Source organism: Pongo abelii, chromosome 15 (genome assembly GCF_028885655.2).
Source record: "Pongo abelii isolate AG06213 chromosome 15, NHGRI_mPonAbe1-v2.0_pri, whole genome shotgun sequence".
In the NCBI taxonomy this organism is placed as follows: domain Eukaryota; kingdom Metazoa; phylum Chordata; class Mammalia; order Primates; family Hominidae; genus Pongo; species Pongo abelii.
The window spans coordinates 96151200-96172597 of NC_072000.2; the positions used below are offsets into that span (position 1 = coordinate 96151200).

Genomic DNA, 21398 nt, shown 5'->3' on the forward strand with positions numbered 1-21398 from the left:
AATCCCACAGCATAGAATATGAAGATCAATACTGAATAAACATCAACACCATTTAAAAGTCATATTCTCATTTGGTGATTTAGTTTAACATAGAATCAGATAGCTTTCTATCCTTTGAGAAGACATACAAAACTTTTTTTTTTTTTTTTTTTTTGAGACAAGAGTCTCGCTCTGTCACCCAGGCTGGAGTGCAGTGGCGCGATCTTGGCTCACTGCAAGCTCCTCCTCCTGGGTTCATACCATTCTCCTGCATCAGCCTCCCGAGTAGCTGGGACTACAGGTGCCCACCATCACGCCTGGCTAATTTTTTGTATTTTTAGTAGAGAACAGGGTTTCACCGTGTTAGCCAGTATGGTCTCCATCTCCTGACCTTGTGATCCGCCCACCTGGGCCTCCCAAAGTGCTGGGATTACAGGCGTGAGCCACCGCACCCAGCCCAGAACTTTCTTTCTAGACATCTACTGCCATTATCAGAGTCCTGCAGTTTAATATAATTATTTATTGTAATCATTGTTTACAGAAATCACATTTTTTATAGATTAAAAAACTTAAAAAAGTACTAAGTTAAAAAAAACTCCACTAGGAGATTACTAAAAATGTAAGCCACATTCATCTTCCTACAATTCTTCACCCACAAAATAAAATCCAATTTAGGAGGCTCCATTAACTCTTTTAATATATTTCTAAATCTTAAATCTATATTTCAAAATGAACATGGTACTTCATATGGGCCCACTTTTCATAATTCTTTCAACTCAATGTTTTAGCCAAAACTGCAAACATTTGAAATTTAATTTTGAATAAAAATTATAGCTTATGCACCAAGACAACATTAGAAAGTGTCTTCAGACATTTTATCAGGTACTTTCCTCATTACACCCAACCAAACACAGAAAGAAATATATATTTTTGAAATGTCAATTACTGCTATGCGATCAAAAGCTGACATTTATTACAAATTTCTGAAATCCTTCATAAGCAAGTATTTGATTAAACAAAAATGGAAAATGTTACTAGGAGATATAGTTTACACCCAGCTGTTGAGTACGTTAGTATCAGAGAAATTTATGTAACTATATTTAAACAGAACTTCAGTTTAGGTTCTTTTCAGACCACAATTATATAACTTGTTCAAAATCCCACTAGTTTTTTCTTAACAGTCTTGGTAAGAGATGAAACTGATATACTTCAGAGGCCATTTCCCTAGGAGTACTGCTTTTAAAAATCATGCAAAACAAAAGCCAAATAGTGATGTTATATTTTAACCCAGGCTGCAGCTATTTGTGTTGATCTGAAAGCTTACAAGTAAATCCACTGTTAGGAATGAGCACTGTGCAAGCTATCAGCTAACAGCGTGAACCCTTCCATGGTTTCCTTTGGTCACGTGGCATCATTATGATTTCCTTCTCCTTGCGTAAGTGGGTAAAGGTCAAGAAATGCCTAGGCAAATACGAAGAGAAGTTATTTTGGCATAGAATCTCATTTTTTACTACCAGCTCCTAACGTTTTTCTCACAATATGCGTACCTATTAGCAGGAGATTGGATTTTTATTTATAGGTCCACATAAAGCTTCAAGGAAATAACCAGCATTAGTACCTCCTCACCTGAAAAAGGCTTAAGTAAACACTAATTAAAACATTTAGGATCTTAGTTGTATCAATACTTCTGTACCTGAAAGATCTTTTAAATGTAAAGGTTTTCTTCTTATTGTTTTATTTACCTAGAATTCTAAGAAACCGAGAAGTCATAGCTTTCCCTTAAATTATACATCATACATATATTGTAAGAATATAGAAAATTAAATAAATCAAATAATTAAATATTAAGTTAAATGCGTGACTACATATATTAAATTTGGAAATTCAAAGCATTAATAGAACAGAGAAACCAGCTAAAACAAATTGTAGCTTTTAAAATAAACAATAAAGCCTGTTATTTATTATCTAAAAGCCAGTAAATACATTTACTTCTTTGGTACGCATTAAAATAGTTGCATTTGCAGAGGATGTTTAGGGCAGTGAAACTATACTATATTATAATGATGCATACATATCATCATACATTTGTCAAAACCTATAGAATGTATAACACCAAGAGGGAACCCTAATGTAAACCATGAACTTTGGATGATAATGATGTTTCAGAGTAGGTTCATTGATTGTAACAAACGTGCCATTGTGATGCAGGATACTGATAGCCTGGGAGGCTGTTGAGGGCTTTGTCGGGGGAGAAAGGAAATCTCTATCTTCCTCTCAATTTTTCTGTTAACCTACAACCGCTCTAAAAAAAAAAAGTCTATTTTTAAAAACAATTTTTAAAAGTTGTATTTGTCTCAGATTCAAAATATTATCACACAGGTGATTTATCTTAAAAGTCCATGTGAGTATTGACCTATATGTCATTTTTTGCAAATCCAAAACAAAAATATTTCAAAATGTTCAGTGGCAGAGAGTACTGGTACCACAAAATCAGGGCAGTAGAAGCAAAGGGGATATAAGATGTGGACATTTTGTAGCTTGAGGAGATGGCACCTAGGGAAAAGAGAATTAAGTGTTTATTTGGGAAAATGTTAATGATATACATAGAACATAGGAGCTGGAATAAAGAAGGCATACTTAGGTTACAGCAAGGTATACTCCTGGCCTAAAATATCACCATCTTTCTCTGCATGCATGGGACAAAGTAAGAATGGGGGCAGAAAAAAGGGAAGACTGAGAACACAGAGCACTTAGTCTACTTATTAGCAAAAATAAAGTGAGATTTTCTAAAATCAGGTATGTCATCTGCCTCTCCAAAAAACTGTTCTTTTTGGCCACAGTTCTTATGGTCAATTAAGCTGAAATTATTTCCAAATACTGAGTTCTAATAAGTACTGGAAAGAAAACTGCAATAGAAAATATTTATTTGTTACACAGTATAATCAGGTATGGTTATGAAAAAAATGGGAAAATACTCAAACACTGTAAATTATAGAATAATCTAAATTTTAAAAACTAAAAATGAAGTGATTATCATAAAATACTGAATTTGCTATTTAAGCTCATTTAATTCTGTGAATTAGGATGGACCATATGGATGATATTCTTATTTTAACTCCAAATAAGACAAATAGTAAAATATTTGAGGGAAGAAAACAGCAAAGTATGTATATTCTGGGTTTCCAATTAAACTTCAACCTTCTGGTGTTTTCAATTATTCTTGCCAAAATGTAGTTTTCTATTTCTGAAGTTTTTTGGAGATAAGTAGCTTACAAAGTGATAATGTGATGTCTTATGGGTAAAAAAAATTATAACACAGGGCACAAACTTTCCCCAAATATAGAAAATAGTTGAAATGGTTCAATTCATTTTTACCTAGAGAAAATATATAGCAAGAGGTAAACAGTGGAGCCAAGACCTAATCAATAATGCCTAGCACTGAAATAATGGTAAAGTCTTCTAAATGTCAATAGTACTAACAGAGACTTGATATACCAGGTTTTGAATATCTAAGTAAAGCTTAAAATACAAAAGCAAAAACATAATATAGAAAGAACTATCTATGGTTGATATTCTCACAGACTTTATAATTTATTTAGTCATCCTAATAATACTTTGATTTTACTGTCTGTGTCTCTTGTTGCAGTTTTAAAACATTTCCTTTACTTTGGATATCTGATAAAATTCATTACATTTTCTTATCAAATTTTCTATCAGATACATTATATACCATAATTATAGCCCCCATAAATTGACAAATTTGTTGATTTGCCTCTTCTTATTGGTAGCAAATTGAAATCATAAGTCTTCTAAAAGAATGTCAAGTTCTTCACCAAATTAATGTGTGAAGTCTTCAAGATGGATTTAATTTGTGCCACCTGATAACAACCTTTTCTGGATTTATTACTGTCTCTTTCCACTGGTTCACTGCTTCAATGTTATTACTGTCTTCACTTATCCAGATCTGTAAAGGAAAGTATGTACAATCATTTAACTTGACACAACAATAATAACTACGTTCAGACAGTTAGTTACTCTTACTGATGGAAGACATTTGGAAGTTTGCTTTACATATTTTAAATTAAACATCTTTCTTTTTTCCAAAAGTCAGATTGATTTCTCTATTGACATTTAAATGCTAAAACATTTAACCTGTTTAGTCATTCTGAAGACAAGTTTATAAGGTTCAATTCAATTCAAAAATTCAAGATGAAATATTACAAAATCATTTCTCCTAGAACAGTTATTAGTATCCTTTCCTATTTAACAAATCTAGGAGCTCAACTTAAAACTGATCCCAACCACTCAAAAACATTTTTGTAAAGATAATTAAACTGAGGCTAATCATGATTCAAATTAGACTGGTAAGGAATGTGCATTTTAAATCATCTTTTATAAGAAATAAAGTGTAATCTTAATTAAAATCTAATAAATAGTCATTCTTGATCAATAGTAATTTCACAGTACCCATCACTTATGTAACTTAAATACTACATGTGAATGTATACATAGTATTATGTAAATTGTACAAAAGACATCACAATAATTATATTATTATGAAGACAAGGAATAAAAAAAACTTGGATTTTCACCTTACCTCTAGCACTAACAAATGCTTTTACCTTGAAGTTAACTTCTCTGAGATTCAGTTTCTAAGAGATTGGAGCAGGTCATTGGTTTAAACCTTTTTCCTTTTCTTTCTTGGTCTAAAGAACCTTCCTTTCAAATGAAATCTTACAAATAATCCCAGTATGTAAAACAGACATTAGAGTACTCTGGTTGATACAGGGGTGGAAGACCTTGAGTTCACCTTTGGCTACCCCATCATAGTTCCTCTTAAGCCGATACAAGATAAGCCACAGGGAGCAGATGACCAGCAAGAACCTTTCCAGAATTATTATTCTAACTAGAATCTTAACCAAGAGAATGGAATCACCACAAATGTTATCATGAAAATCATCTCAAGTAAATTTCCTATTCCATTCATACCGTTAAGTTGAGGCTTGATGATATATGAAAACTTTAACTGAATTGACTTCATAAAGGCTTAATGGCTTTCAAAAGTATGTTGGTTATATGAATTCTTGAATTCAAGCTCTTTTCCAAATAATAAATGATAAAACAATATTTTAATTAGTATTTTATGTAAAAATATATATTAAAAAGTAAATCAAGGAGCTGATATCAATCTTTGAAAATTCATATATAATTTGAGGATTTCATGTAGACTGTTAATAATATCTTGTCAAGTTGAAGCTTTTAAACCAATAATATAGATTTTGGAATTTAAATGTGGTTCAAACAATTGTAATTAAGGTAAAAGATAATGGACAGCTACCACTAGTCTATTCAGAGTAAGGAAAGGAAACAAGTTCCTAGAGGACTGGCAAGTTAGCAAGTGTTATGTTGTTTTATACAAATTGTACCAAGATTTTAAAATAATCCAGACAGTAGTATTAACTAAATAATATCACAACCACTGTTAAAATGGACATGTTCTAGGAATTCAAAACTAACTCAGGTAAGAGCATATAAAAAGTGCCCATGTTAAACATTAAATCAAAGATTAAACAGATAAAGTAAATTTGATACTCAAAGCCTTAAGAAATTGATTTAAATACTTAATGTTCCCTCCTTCCACTAGGAACAAGTCAGTAGTACTGAAAAATTGATAATTCTCATCGTTTTTGAAGTAAAAAAGCTCAGAAAAAAAAAATATTTAAAGATAAACCTGATTGCTCAGAAATTCCAACTATTTATATTAAAGTAAAAAGTCTGACAAGTTTTGATTTTTGTAGCAACATTGAATTTTGATTTATGATGCTAAAGAACTGTACTCTATTCAATTTTAACATTATCCTGTATTCCCTTTGTTAACTGACTGTTTAAATGCATAGAAAAACACAAGGAAGGATAAAAACTCCTACTAACCTGGCCCACAAAGTGTTTTCTTCTTACAGAGCTTCGACTGTAAAGCTTAATGAGAAAAACAATTTCTTTTTCACTCTGTATAAGTGGAAAAATCATAGTCTCTCCCCACTTGACTCTTCCATTAGAGGCCTTCAGTAAGCGTGTCTTTTTCTTATAAATCAACTCTCCCGAGCTAAACATTCCCACCTTCACAAAAAAACCTAAAAAATTAGAAATATTGGTTTATAAAATATTATTCAAAATACCATACAAAGATGTGTATATACACATCCAAGTTGGAATTTATATATGTAACATTTATTGTAAAAAATATAGATAAGTCACTTTTAAATGTTTGATGAGCTACGACCATAACAGAAAACAGCTCTAGTCAACTTTATAACTTTGGCCATACTTTACTACTGTAACTTTAAATGAACTTAATCTTTCTGTGGCTGAATGCCATTAAAGACTGGAAATGGAGGCATAAACAACAATCACAGTAAAAGAGTGCACACTGAAAAGGATCACACAAAAGAGAGGTGCCAATTTTTTGGACAGCTGGAGGTATTTATTTCACAATTATATAGGTAAAATATAAAAGACTCCAGGAGTTAAGTATATGGCCACTAGATAAAATCTGTACTTTAAATAAATTTGAGATGTATAGAGCTTCCAGTAATGGCAGAATAGCCTGTATAAACTAACCTTCCCATAAACAACTATTATAAACTTTGGAAAAAAATTTTAAAACACTAAAAGCAGAAAGAAACTGGAGGGAAGTCAACTGGTAAAAGATGGGAACTTCACTGGGTAAAATTCAGGTTGATATAGCTTTTCACCTAAGCATACTCCCCTATCTGACTGACACACAGTGCCTACAGCTCAAGCAGAAAGTACAGTCTGACTAATTGGAGGTGACAGAGCTGGGCTGCCAGGGAAGCAAGAAAGTGAGAACTCCCAGAAAGGTGGGAGCCACAAAGTGAGGGCTGAGATCCGACCATCAGATTGATAGAATGAAGAGTTGTGGTCATCCTGATGAGCTGTTTTAAGGGAAGCCTGTCATAAACAGCATCTGTTGTCCTTGTTTCCTAGAATTAATTATATATAGTCCTGATGATTTATTCCAAGTTAGGTTTTATTTGCTTATTTTTATTTTAGGATTTTCCATCTATCTACATAGGTGACATTAGTCTATAATTACTTTTTGTGTGTGCTATCCATTCTGTTTTAGTATCAAGAATATGCTGACCTCACAAAATTACTTTTTCCATCTTCTTTTCATGCTTTGGAACAGCTTATATACAACAGAAATTACATGTTCCTTGAAAATTTGGTAGAATCTCCCAGTACAATTACCTTGGCCTAGTGCTTTTATTAGAGGCAGTTCTTTAACTACCTTTTCATGCTTATTCTTTTATTCAGATTTTCTTCCTCTTCTTAAGATTCTACTTTCAACCGCTGAATTTCTCAGAAAGTCATTTATTTTACATAGATACCCAAATAAATTGGTATAGCTATATATGGTATTGCTTTATACACGATAGAATCTCTTCTGAATTTGAAATTATATCCTCTTCATTGCTCAGAATATCATTCATGTTTTCTCTGTTTTTCACTTGATCTCACCTTCTATAGATGTGTCTATTTCAACGATTCTTTCAAAGAAACAGCTTTTAGTTTTATTGATTATGCCTTTTGTGGTTGTCTCCATATCTGTCACCTTCAACTTTAGCTTTAATACCTTATTCTAATTTCTTTGGGCTTGTTGTTTTTCTAGCTTCTTGAATTGAATGCTCAGTTTCATTTATTTTTAGTCTTTCTAGTTACGGTGAACATGCATTGCTTTTGCCTGCCCCCAGACAGAGCTGCCTTCTTTTAGCAGGGAAAAGGGGCACTTCTGCCCACTCAAATCTCTGGGACTAGACAACTAAAGTATCACAACCCCTGGGTGTACACAAAACGCAGGGAGAGAAAAGTGTTTCTAGGTTTGTTTTTGATATATATATTTTTTACAATTAAGTTTCCAGTTAGCAGGGCATTCCACAAAGGGCACAGACGTAGAGAGAGGATAAATCATTTCAGGTGGTAAAATATAACTGAAAATCCTCTAGACATTCAACCTGTATGAACTGATGAGCTAAATAAAAAACAGCATCAAAGGCAGAGAGATCATAACTGGATAACACTCAAGAGACCACTGTATTAAGGTAGACACAATGTCTAAAATTTAAAATCTTATAATTTTAAATTTAAAGTAAATAAGTTAAATAATAAAAGTTACTAAGATTTTAATCTCCATTGTAAGAAACGTAGAAAAAATACTTTCTATTACTAATACTTTCTGAAGATTCTACTTTGAATCACTGATATACTTACTCAAAGTCAGAGGTGTTGATGAGCTTGGAAGGTACTGTGCCTCAAGAATTTGTAACTGAATTCTGCTATTTACTGCTTGAAAACAAGTCCCCAATTCAAGTTCTGCATGGCAAACCTGCATATCAAAAAAGTGTCATTTGGTAGTTAAGAATAAAGTTTTTGGGATAATTCAAAAATTAAAAGATAAAAAGCTAAGGTTAGAAATTTTGAAAGTATTCCTTTCTAATGATATTCAAAACTATAAGTTACAAGAGAAAGTTATGAAGATAAATATCATGAATTCTTTAAAGTACTCATTTGCATGGATTCTGAAAATACAGGTTATATCTACGTACTGAAACTTCAAAATCTGTGACACCTAGAGCCAATTCAAATTAAAAGCAAATTAAATTAATAAGCAGTATCACTGGAGAAAATGCCAGTGAAATTAACACAAAGGGAATATACTTTCAAAAGAACTAAATGTAGTCAAATTATTTTTAGAGAACACATGAAATATGATTAAAAAGTTACATATGAAAATCATCATTTTTTTTCTAATTATGGAGATCAGAGTAGGTGCTACCACAACCAGAAGACAGCAATAAACAGATCTGTGGATTAAGAGTTGAATTACTATGCTGAATGGAAGCAAGCTAAAGAAAGCTGGCAAGAAGGAAGCTAGTCAAAGTGATGAGGCAGTAAATAATAAGGAAAAGGTCAAAGAAAACCTGAGGCAAACAGCAAAATGAAGGAGACTTAGAGAAGAGGAAAAATTAAAATGTGTTCTTCAGTACTGCTGACCAACAGCAGAAGAAAGTTGGTAATTTGCCTGTGAAATACAACACAAGCCAGACTACTTAGGTGGATTCCAAGGTCCTTGGACTGAAAAATAAAAGGGAGAATGGTTGTCCAAACACAAAAACACTATTGTTTACATGTTGAAAAGAGTAAGAATAGGAATAAAGTAGGAACATAATGTTCACAGATCATACTAGGGTTCAGCATAGACAGACACAAAAGCCTTTGTTAGTACTGATTCCAATAAAGTTACAGAACAACTAAATGACACTTGAAGACATCTATATTTGATATTGCTCAGTATTCCCCCAATAACTGGCTCATAGCTCATTGGGAAAACAACAACAACAACAAAAAAACAACCAAAAAAACCCCAACCTCTCCATATACATAACATTGACAGAAGCTTGGTGTTTTCTTAAAATATGATTCTGTATTTCAAACCAGTCATGCCATAAGAAATGAAGAGATAGAAAAGGAAAAGTGCATTGCTTAACAAGTACAAACTCAACTGTTGGAATTTAATTTCCCCTTGAAAAGGTCTAAATTGATGATAAAACTTGTTATTTGGCAACAAATGCTGACTTCTAATAAATAAGTTAATTTATTGCTTTTGACTGTAATCAGAATGAGAATGAACTAACAACTTTTCACATGAACTAATTTGGTAGCCATAAAAAAAACAACCTTTGCTGATTGAAAAAAAATTGCTGTCCTTGGCATTTAAAAAATATATTTTAAAAGATAGAGTCACACTGTTTATAAAACACAAGGGAAATCATGGTTAGATTTTTTTATTATTTTTTATTACGGTTTTGTACCCACAATGTAATAACACTTACAAAAACACGTAAAGGTGGCAAAACTTCTCGTATTGTTACACAATTGTAGAGTTCACTCTCATAAAATAGAGCAGCACTTGGCAATAGGCTTACCATTTCCCACTTGCCAAGGTTATTTCACAAATTCAATTCATATTCCAGGACACTAATTCAGATCATGAAAAACTATTCAAAGATTTAAACTACTGGCCAGGAGCGGTGGCTCACGCATGTAATTCCAGCACTTTGGGAGGCCGAGGCGGGCGGATCACGAGGTCAGGGGATCGAGACCACCCTGGCTAACACGGTGAAACCCCGTCTCTACTAAAAAAAAAAAAAAAAAAAAAAAAGCAGAAAAAATTAGCCAGGCATGGTGGCGAGTACCTGTAGTCCCAGCTACTTAGGAGGCTGAGGCAGGAGAATGGAGTGAACCCAGGAGGCAGAGCTTGCAGTGAGCCAAGATTGCACCACTGCACTCCAGCCTGGGCGACAGAGAGAGACTCCATCTCAAAAAAACAAAAAACAAAAAACAAAAAACCAAAAAAAAACAGAGCAGCATTTGGCAATAGGCTTACCATTTCCTACTTGCCAAGGTTATTTCACAAATTCAACTCATGTTCCAGGACATTAATTCAGATCATGAAAAACTATTCAAAGATTTAAACTATTTAAATCTTATAGTAACCAAAAAATTAAAATTCCAATTAGCAGTTATGTATTGACTGCATTTAATAAGCACAAAACTGCTCCTGAATAATGTATCCTTTTATTCAGAAAAGAAAACATTGTTAGGCTTCCTGGAAGGGTTGAAATGAAATGCTGAGCATCATTAGAGAACATCACGATCTGGTGATGCTCGAGAATATCTTCTTAGGGGGGCAAAACATGGTAGAGTTAAAAGAGCTGGCTTTGGAATCAGACTGCCTCCATTCAAATCCTGACTCCCCAACTACTGGCTGTATGACCTCAGGCAAGTGTTCCCCTGATCTCCACAAAAGGGATAAAGAACACCACGGTGATAATTTTGGTGTGATCATTAGATCACGTAGCATTGAGGCAGCCGTAAGATAAATCTCTGTAAATGCCAGCTATTTCTTCAGGAAAACGTATTTCTTCTACATTATTCAATACCGAAATTTGAGATCTGAAGTAATTATTTACATTACTATTTGTCAAGGTCAAGAACTCTTTATTGAGTAAAAACCCGAAAGTTGTGCTGTTCATGGTGAAACAGTTGTCAGTGAGGATGGGAAAGTACGGCTCTTTAAACGTCACAATTAGAATATTTATTTTCCTCTTCAACACATTAAAACAAAGCATACTATTATTGCTTTAGCCAATAATATGAAACATTCACACTTATTAACATAAACTCACTGGTCCAGCATAGCCCAAACACTCTTCTTTCAGGGTATCAATCTATAACCCTAGCACCTGGCATTCAGAAAATACGCAAATATTTATAAAATCTCTGATACATGAAATATGATTTAGTAGAAATTTAGCCATAATTATTCATTCATATTTTCCAACGCAGATAATAATGTCACAATTCCCCAGAAAACCCCTGAGTTCTCTTCTTATATACTCTGTTTTTAAAGTTTTAATATATGAATTATCTGTTTGAATAGTGTATTTGTGCCTTCTGTTAACTATGGCTGCAGATTACTACCTACTAAGCTAGTGTCAAAAATGCCAGTGACAAACTCCTGTCATAGTTACAGAACAGCACACTGGGGTTTGAGGTAAAGAATAATAGGCAAGGCTGGGCGCAGTGGCTCCTGCCTGCAATCCCAGCAAATTTGGGAGGCCGAGGCAGGAGGATTGTTTGAACTCAGGAGTTTGATACCAGAAAGGGCAATATAGCAAGACCCCTCATCTCTACTAAAAATTTAAAAAATTAGCTGGGCATGGTGGTGTGCCTGTAGTCCTAGCTACTCAGGAGGCTGAGGTGGGAGGATTGCTTGGGCTGGGAGATGGAGGAGGCAGTGAGCTGTGATTGCGTACCACACCCCATGCTGGGCTACAGAGCTTTCTTAGGGAAGGGAAGGGAAGGGAGGGGAGGGGAGGGGAAGGGAGGGACATGTTTCTGCCCCATATCCCCCAAAATTCTAATTTTTTTTTAGTGTATGTATGGGCATTTTTTTAAAGCTCCCAGATGATTCTAATGTATACCCAGAGTTAAGAAGCACTTCCAGTCACCTTAAATATTTTTGGAAACAGGTAAAATATAAATCCCATACAAATTTAAAACCGCATATAGGTTTGACCTTACAAAAGCTTAAGACTGATTTTTATAAATATTATCCTAACATTCAATCTATACAATTTAATTAGAAATTCCTAAACAATTTAAAAACAGTGTTCAGTTGGCTGAGAGAAGCAAATAGCAGGTCCCAATCAGCACCATTAGGTAATAAAGCTTTTTACAGAAAAAAAAAATCAGCTGTAAAAACTTCTAATCAATTTATGAGCTGCTGTATAGCTCACTCATGGTTAAAACAACTTTCCTAATCTATTTCAGGGCAATCTCTGATTGAGTGTGGAATTTATGATTCTTTCTTGTTTTTCCTAAGTTATCAGCTACCTAAAAAAACTTAAAAAAAAAAAGGTTATTCATACTTCAGAGTTATTTCCCCTGAAGTATAAAACATTAGTAAGAAATGCGCTAGGAGAGGCCAGGCACGGTGGCTCACGCCTGTAATCCCACCACTTTGGGAGGCCGAGGCAGGCAGATCACGAGGTCAGGAGATCGAGACCATCCTGGCTAACACAGTGAAACCCTATCTCTACTAAAAATACAAAAAAAATTAGTCAGGCATGGTGGTGGGCGCCTGTAGTCCCAGCTACTCGGGAGGCTGAAGCGGGAGAATGGTGTGAACCCAGGAGGCGGAACTTGCAGTGAGCCGAGATCGCACCAGTGCACTCCAGCCTGGGCGACAGAGCGAGACTTGGTCTCAAAAAAAAAAAAAAAAAAAAAGAAATGTGCTAGGAGAAGGTAACCCTGAGGTTATTTTCCAATGGAGAAAGCAAACAGTTCTGTTAACATTTTATCAATAATTTCTAAAATATTCGAAAATAATATTATTGCTACTCGAGAGCCTTCCAGATCCTCTAATATTCTATTCAGGTTATCCTCTAACAAACAAAAACCCATCCACCAAATAATTCTAAAAGTATGAAATACTCTTAACATACTATTATCGCTTACAGAAATTTTTGAAGGTGGTGTTATATCCAAAGAGTAATCCATTTCCTGTGTGCTAAGGGTTCTGAGTGACAGTGAGCATTCTCCAATGGTTTTCTTCCTGGGAGTCTGGGTTTGAATCTTAAATACAAGCCTTACAGTTTGTAGACTTTGAAGTTTAATAGCAAATACAAACGTTTCCATAAATTCTATAGCCTTAAAAAAAAAAAAACAAGAAAACAAAATATATAAATAAAAGGCTTATATGCCAATACAAAATAATATTTTATTTTATATTTAGGAAAGCTATATTTAATTCTTTTTACAACAAAACATCTTTTTAATGTGAATGAAAATAAGAATGGCAATGACTTGTTTTTCTAGAGTTTATCCTGGAGTCTACCTTTCTTAATTTCACAAATCATCCTTTAAATTATTTAGGAATTCAGGTCATATCAACACCATGCTAACCACAATACAGCTTTTTCCCTTTTTCAAACTTAATTGTTTTTCCATCTTTGGTTCTGGCATCTTTCCTGTCATCAATACCATCCTTCAACAGTTTAGGAGAGTGGTGCAAGAATCTCATATGCAAGCACTCTCTTGTTCACAGTATCTAACTTGTTCACATAAAGAGACTTGAATTGTTTCTTTAAAGGAGTTATTTTTTGTCTAAAGAATCTTCCCATCTATCTCAGGCTTCAATTTCTCTTTTGGTGACATTTATTCCACCCTTTCCGATCTGAAAATCTAACTCCTTGATAGAGAAGAAAAAGGAAAATATGAGTTTAAAATTATACCTTCTCTCCTAAGCACCCATCTCAGTCAGCAAGTCAGTGTTTTCTAGCGTCAGAACATTTTTAAATGCTCGTACTTTCAATATTTTTAAATCCTTGGCTTACTATGGGCTAACATGTTCTTGACACTAGACTGTTCTTTGCTATATGCTTCCTTCTTTCCATCTTTAATGCATCCATTTAGAAAGGAGCTTTTATTCCTTTTGAAAAGGCAAGATATCTGGGCAACTAGCATAAATATTTTGAATACAGGCATACCTTATTTTACTGTACTTTGCTTTAATGTGCTTCATAGACATTACATTTTTTACAAATTGAAGGTTCGTGGCAACACTGTGTTGAGTAAGTCTATCGGTGTCGTTTTTCCAACAGCATGTGCTCACTTCATGTCTCTGTCACATTTTGGTAATTCTCATAATAGTTCAAACTTTTTCATTATTATTATATCTGTTATGGTGACCTGTGATCAGTAATCTTTGATATTACTATTGTAATTGTTTTGGAGTGCCACGAACCACACCTATATAAGATGGGCAACTTAATTGATAAATGTGTGTGTTCTGATGGCTCCTGCAACCAGCTGTTCCATCTCTCCCCCTCTCCTCAGGCCTCCCTGTTTCCTAAGACACAACAATATTGAAATTAGGCCAATTAATAACCCTAAAATGCCCTCTAAGTGTTCAAGGGAAAGGAACAAACGTGTATCTCTGACTTTAAATCAAAAGCTAGAAATGACTAAGCTTAGTGAGGAAGCTATGTTGGAAGCCGAGATAGACCAAAAGCTAGGCCTTTTACACCACTTAGTCAAGTTGTGAATGCAAAGGAAAAATTATTGAAGAAAATTAAACATGCTACTCCAGTGAACATACAAATAAGAAAGTGAAACAGCCTTATTGCTGATGTGGAGAGAGTTTTATTTGTCTGGAGAGAAAATCAAATCAGCCACAACATTCCCTTAAGCCAAAACCTAATCCAGAGCAAGGTCCTAAACTCTCTTCAATTCTATGAAGCCTGAGAGAGGTGAAGAAGCTGAAGAAGAAAAACTAAAAGCTAGTAGAGGTTGGTTCATGAGGTTTAAGGAAAGAAACAGTCTCCAAAACATAAAAGTGCAAGGTGAAGCAGCAAGTGCTAATGTAGAAGTTGCAGCAAGTTATCCAGAAGATCTAGCTAAGAATGTGGCTACATTCAACAACAGATTTTCAATGTAGACAAAAGAGCCTTCTGTTGGAAGAAGATGCCATCTAGGACTTTCACAGTTACAGAGGAGAAGTCAATGCCTGACTTCAAGGCTTCAAAGAACTAGGCTGACTCTCTTGTTAGGGGCTAATGCAATCAGTCACTTTGAGTTGAAGCCAACACTCACTTACCGTTTTGAAAATCCTAGGGCCCTTAAGTATTATACTAAATTAACTATGCCTGTGCTCTATAAATGGAACAACAAAGCCTGGATAACAGCATATCTGTTTACAGCATGGTTTATTAAATATTTTAAGTCTACTATTGAGATCTACTGCTCAAAAAACAGATTCCTTTCAAAACATTATTTCTCATTGACAATGCACTTCATCACCCAAGAGCCCTGACAGAGATGTATACAGAGATGAATGTTATTTTCATGTCTGCAAACACATCCATTCTGTATCCCATGGATCAGGGAGTAATTTCAACTTTCAAGTGTTATTACTTAAAAAATAAATTTTGTAAGGCTATCGCTGCCATAGACAGTGATTCCTCTGATGGACCTGGGCAAAAGCAATTGAAAACTTTTTAGAAAGGATTCAGGATTTTAGATGCCATTAAGAAAATTCATGACGCATGAAAAGAGGTCAAAAAAAGGACATTAGCAGGAATCTGGAAGAAGTTTATTCTAATCCTCATGGCTGACATTGAGGGATTCAAGATTTCAGCAGAGGAAGTAATTGCAGATGTGGTGGAAACAGCAAGAGAACTAGAATTAGAAGTGGATCCTGAAGATGCAATTGAATGGCTGCCATCTCATGATACAATATGAACAGATAAGGAGTTGCTTCTCACACATGAGCAAAGAAAGTAGTTTCTGGAGATGGAATCTACTCCTGGTGAAGATGCCGTGAATGTTGTTGAAATGAATTCAGAGGATTCAGAATATTACATAAACTTAGCTGAAAAGCAATAGCAGGGTTTGAGAGAATGGAATCCAATTTTGAAAGAAGTTCTACTGTGGATAAAATGCTATCAAACAGCATCACATACTACAGGGAACTTTTTTTGTGAAAGGAAGAGTCAATAGATGTGGCCAACTTCACTGTTGTCTTATTTTAAGAAACTGCCACAGCCACTTCAACCTTCACTAACCACCACCCTGATCATTCAGCAACCATCAACATCAAGGCAAAACCTTCCACCAGCAAAAAAATTACAACTTGCTGAAGACTCAGATGATCACTAACATTTTTTAGAAATAAAGTATTTTAAATTAAAGTATGTAAATTACTTTTTTTAGACATAATGCTATTGCACACTTAATGGACTACAGTATAAAGATAACTTTTGTATGCACTGGGAAACCAAAAAACTCATGTGACCTGCTTTATTGCAATGTTCATTTTAGTGTGGCGGTCTGGAACTGAACCTACAGTATCTCCGAAGTATGCCTATACTGTGCCCAAATTGTTACTCTTGTTGTAATAGCTTATGTCTGTCTGTACAGCCAGAATTGTCTTTCTGAGGGTCTCACAACTACTGAGCTATCTTTTTCTTTTAGAGTCTTAAGTCACAGAATCACACCAATTATATATTACACACAAAATGTTTAATGAGCTTACAAATTAAGCAAGTGTGATGCTTCACTTCACACTTTCCATATTTTGCCAAATAGGAATCTCCCAAACAACTTTATATATAATAATAAAATTGTAAAATGAAAGATTCCATACAAGTTTTAATATGGGAACATTTTTCCTAACTTTTCCTAAGTTAAATTAGCTTTATTTGAAAATCAAAAAGTAAAATTGTTTAATTCAGAAAGTATTCATCTATGACTGTCAAGGTTATAATGAGTTAAGGTTTATTTCCAGCTAGACTTTCAATGATACATATTTTCATAAAGTGAGATCCTAATATATATATACATATATACATATACACATACATACATATATATACATTCATACATATATACACATACACACACACCCCAATTTTGATCATTGCCTTTTTCATTTATTAAAAATGTTTTTCCAGCTCCATAAAAACTCTTCCTAAACATTAGTTTTCATAGTTACCTAGTTTACCTAGTTTTCTATCACATGGTGTTATGGGATGAATTACACCCCCCTAAAAAAGATATGTTGAAGTCCTGAGCCCCAGCATCTCAGAATGTGAACTCATTTGGAAACAGGGTCACTGTAGATGTGATCAGTGAAGTTAAGAAGAGGTAATACTGAGGTAGGGTGGACCCCTAATGACTGGTATCCTTTTAAGAAGATGGCCATGTGAATACACAGAACACAGGTATAATGCCAGGTGAAGACAGAAGCAGAGACGGGAGTGATCTACAAGCCAGGGAATGTCAAGGATTGCTGGCCATCACAGTAGCTGGAAGAGAGGCATGGAACAGATTCTCCCTCAGAGAAGGAATCAACACTGCTGACATTTTAATTTTGGACTTTCTCCGAAGCTGCAAGAGAGAAAATTCTGTTGCTGTAAGTCACCCAGTTTGTGGTACAGTACTGTGTTATGGTAGCCCTAGGAAACTAATACACATAGGTACACCATTAGGTTTTTCAACCATTCCTCTGTATGACACATTTGAAGTTTTTTCAATTTTTCTTCAAACAAAACTTCCAAGAATATTTTATATATTTTTGTTTGTATTTTAGATTCTTTCCACAGAAATAATTTCCAGTTTCAAAGTAGAATTACTGTTTAAAAGTATAAGTATTTTAAGGTTTTGACATGTAGTGTCAAGATAATTTCTAAGAAGTTGTATGTTCTAGAATACCTGTAAAATTTTTCCTAATTCTAAGAAGAAAGGAAAGAAAGAAAGAAGAAGAAAGAAACAGAAAGCAATACATGCAATTTAAATTTGTATTTCTATGATTAATAGTGAGAAGAAACTTTTTATATGTTTATTAGTCATTTGAATATTTTTTAAAATGATGTCTTTTAGAAGGTATCTTTTCATTTGCATAGAAAAACAATAATCTTTTAACCTATAACGAATGACAGAAATGAACATGTATTTAAATTAATGTGAAATCTAGGATCTATAAAACCAAACTCAGGATCATAAGTCCTTCTGTTATACTAATTGGAAATATTTAAAAGAAATTCATTGCAATCATGAATTTATTTTTCAAAGCCAAAGTGGGTTGGGGGAAAGAGAAGCCAAGATTTATTTCCTTTCACACAAGAAAAGTAAACACGTTTCTTAGATATTGTTCATCTTCTATATATTCTAGTGAATAAGATATTCTTTTTAAATGCATCTTAATACTAGACAATGAAATATCAAATATTTTTCAGACTCAAAGTTGCCTTGAAAAAGCAACAATACATAGTTGTAGTTTCCCTAAGATAAAAGACTTTCTTATTCTGATTTGTTTACATGGGTAAAAGTGACAAATAAAAAAAAAAAAAAACAGAAAAGAAATTCAAACACAAACAGCCACTTACGTTGGAACCTTCCTTGGATGAAGATTTGAAATGCACTGGTTTGGGCAATGTAAGTATTCCTTTTACAGAAACAGTAGGAGTGTCTCCATAACTAGAGGGCCAACTTAAATCTCTGCACTAAAAAAATTAAAAATACAGTTTGAATTTTACAAAGGATCCAACAATATAAACATTTGATGTATTTCTTGAGGTACTGGCTTTAGATAAAAACTATAAAAATAAACTTGTCTACTGAGACCTCATGTTGCATCCACATTAAGCAAATTTTGACATATAATATTCTAGATGTTATGTCAATTTCCCTCTTGAGCTTAAAAACACACATACTTCCATCATACTACAGATTTTTTTCTTAGATGCTTTACTGAATACTATTTTCTGTAAAAATACTAAAGAATTCCAAATGTCAAAGGTGGCATTGGCCCATTCCCCAGAAAAGGGCAACAGTCAATGTTTACAACATCTAAATATTCAATTTTGTAATAAAAGCTGGTATTAACTATACTAATTTACCTGTAAAACTGTGATCCAGATCTGTTCTACTGAAGAATTATAAAACAATTTCACATTCAGTCTCCCAAAGTCCCTTTCATCTCCTGATAGAGTAATTGTATCTGAATTATAAAAGGACAAAGATGTTTCAAATGCCATGCAATCCTTCTAACCCAATTAAGCTTTGATACAATCCAGTTTTAAGAGCACAATTTTAAAATGCTACAATTATTTTTTAAAGTTCACAATCTAAGAAGACAAAAATCACACTTTAATGTATTTATTGAAGCACTAGAGGGAAGATATATACTATAAAAAGGTCTCATGGTTTTAAAAACTTAACCCAATTGCAGTGAGGGATTTAAACAAATAACATTTATATGGCCTTAATACTGTATTCTTCTGGAGGCTCCTTCACTAGTACACTTTAATACAAACAAAAGATATTCAACTGCTTCACTTTTTAAAAAGCCACACTTGTACCTGAACACTGAGAAATGGACCATGTGATCTGAGTATCCATATGCTGATAACACTACCAACATAGTTTTATTTAGACTTAATTTATTATATCAACATAGTAGATATAATCATCTAGAGTTTTTCACCTTATATACACTTTCAAGTTACTATTGAGTAGAAATAATTATCTTAAGAGTATAAAAGTAGGATACTTTATTCCTTACCCAGGCTTCTGTTACTCCCGTGAGAATTTTTCCTTGAAGAAGAACTACTGGGTACACTGGACAATGAATCATGTCTCTATAAATAAAATTGTTCTTTAGTCAGAAATTGCATATGAAACCTTAAGGATTCTGATACATATGCCTCAATATCCATCCTAGTAACAAACTGCATGCTATTTTGACAGTGTTACAGGTCAGAATTTCCCACTTACAGGTAGTTAAAAAAAAAAAAAAAAAAAAAGCTTTTGGCATTTGTTAGGAATATCTTAAATATCTTACAAGATGAAATACTGGAAAGCCTTTGCTGTTTTTGGTTTGGTTTCGTAATAAGGAGAAAGATATTACTGCTTAAGTTTCATACCTGAGAGTATTAATGAAAATGAGAATTTATTTAGAAATAGCCTGCTAATGGAAAAACTTGTAAAGCAGCAATTATCAAAGCATAGTCAATCTGGACCTGCAGCAACAGTATCATTTGGAACTTGGTAGGAATACAAACTCAGGCCCTACTGCAGAGCTACTGAATTAAGAACTCTGAGGATGAAGCCTGTCATCCTGTGTTTTAACAAACTCTCCAAACAATTCTGATGCATGTTAAACAACTGCTACTATAAAAAATCAAATCTATAAAAAGTTAACTCGGTTGAGGATTAAGGATTATCTAGAATATATTTCCATTTTATAAAATATATGTACATATATTTACATGGAAACAAGACCATGAGTACATATAACAATATTTTCACATTGCACTTACTCTGAGTTATAGGAAATGCAGGAATTTGTCTTTCTACTTTGCTTACCTCTATTTCCTAATTTTAAATAATTACAGTTTACTTGTAATAAAAAAGAAACATTTTTTAAAACATCAAAATAATTCTCAATTCCTTTTCAAAACCAGGAGGATGCAGTGTTAATATTAGTGAATAAAGTCCTACATCTCAAAAGAAATATAATTTTTAAAACTAGCTGGCTATATTCAGTAAGAAAAGCTAAATTAATGAGCACTTTTAATTACACCATTTTAAATACCAAGTGTTTCAAGGTTCCCTGAGAGCATACCAACTGAGATACAAAACTTATTGAAAAAAGAAAAACTACTGCCTTTTAGCAATCAAATAACAGCTTTCTAAAATAATATACATGGGAAATATCAATTATTTATTCTCAGATATCAGAACAGATACATCTACAAAAAATATACAACATATTCCTAATGTAATTCATACATTTCTGAATTTTTCATTTGAAAGGAAATTATCACATATAATTAAATTTATGTAGATAATTCACCTGGATGAATCGCTGAGATGAGTTTGTAAGATCAAACATAGATTTGCTTAGCCCAGGGGAACCCGGAAGTTTGTTGGTCCTTAAATCACAAACTACAAAGGGATATGAGAAAAGTATATATTTTTAAGAAACACTGGAATTCTACTTAACTACCATGAACTAAATCTCTGTAGCAATACATCATGAATATTTTGTGCAAATCTACAGAAGAGATAAAGCCTTCTAATAAAAATTTTTTAAACTTAAAAAAATTTTTTTCATTTTATTTTTGTTTGAAACAGAAATCAACATAAATCAAACAACACATTTTCGCATCCACATCAATTATCAAACAGGGAAAATTACTTTTTTCTTTACATTCCCCATTCTTGATCCAATAAATATAATCTAAGAGTAAATACTCTGTATTAAGTGTAAT

General features: G+C 33.5%; 1 protein-coding gene across 5 annotated transcripts in view; it reads right to left on the minus strand.

The window, feature by feature from the left end:
• Positions 1-484: 484 nt before the first annotated feature.
• The window catches only part of TC2N (tandem C2 domains, nuclear), an 88123-nt gene continuing 67209 nt past the window's right edge, over positions 485-21398 (minus strand). For 3 of the 5 annotated variants that reach the window (XM_054530416.2, XM_024231937.3, XM_054530415.2), the window contains exons 5-12: positions 20981-21072; positions 19688-19763; positions 19023-19123; positions 18510-18626; positions 13081-13272; positions 8269-8383; positions 5911-6110; positions 2534-3943 (exon numbers count right to left, since the gene is read on the minus strand). In XM_054530416.2, the coding sequence (XP_054386391.2) occupies positions 3833-3943; positions 5911-6110; positions 8269-8383; positions 13081-13272; positions 18510-18626; positions 19023-19123; positions 19688-19763; positions 20981-21072 (1004 nt within the window). In that variant the 3' untranslated portion in view covers positions 2534-3832. Of the gene's footprint in view, positions 1571-2533; positions 3944-5910; positions 6111-8268; positions 8384-13080; positions 13273-18509; positions 18627-19022; positions 19124-19687; positions 19764-20980; positions 21073-21398 lie in introns of those variants that run through there. The other 2 variants (XM_054530418.2, XM_054530417.2) reach the window with 2 other exon arrangements.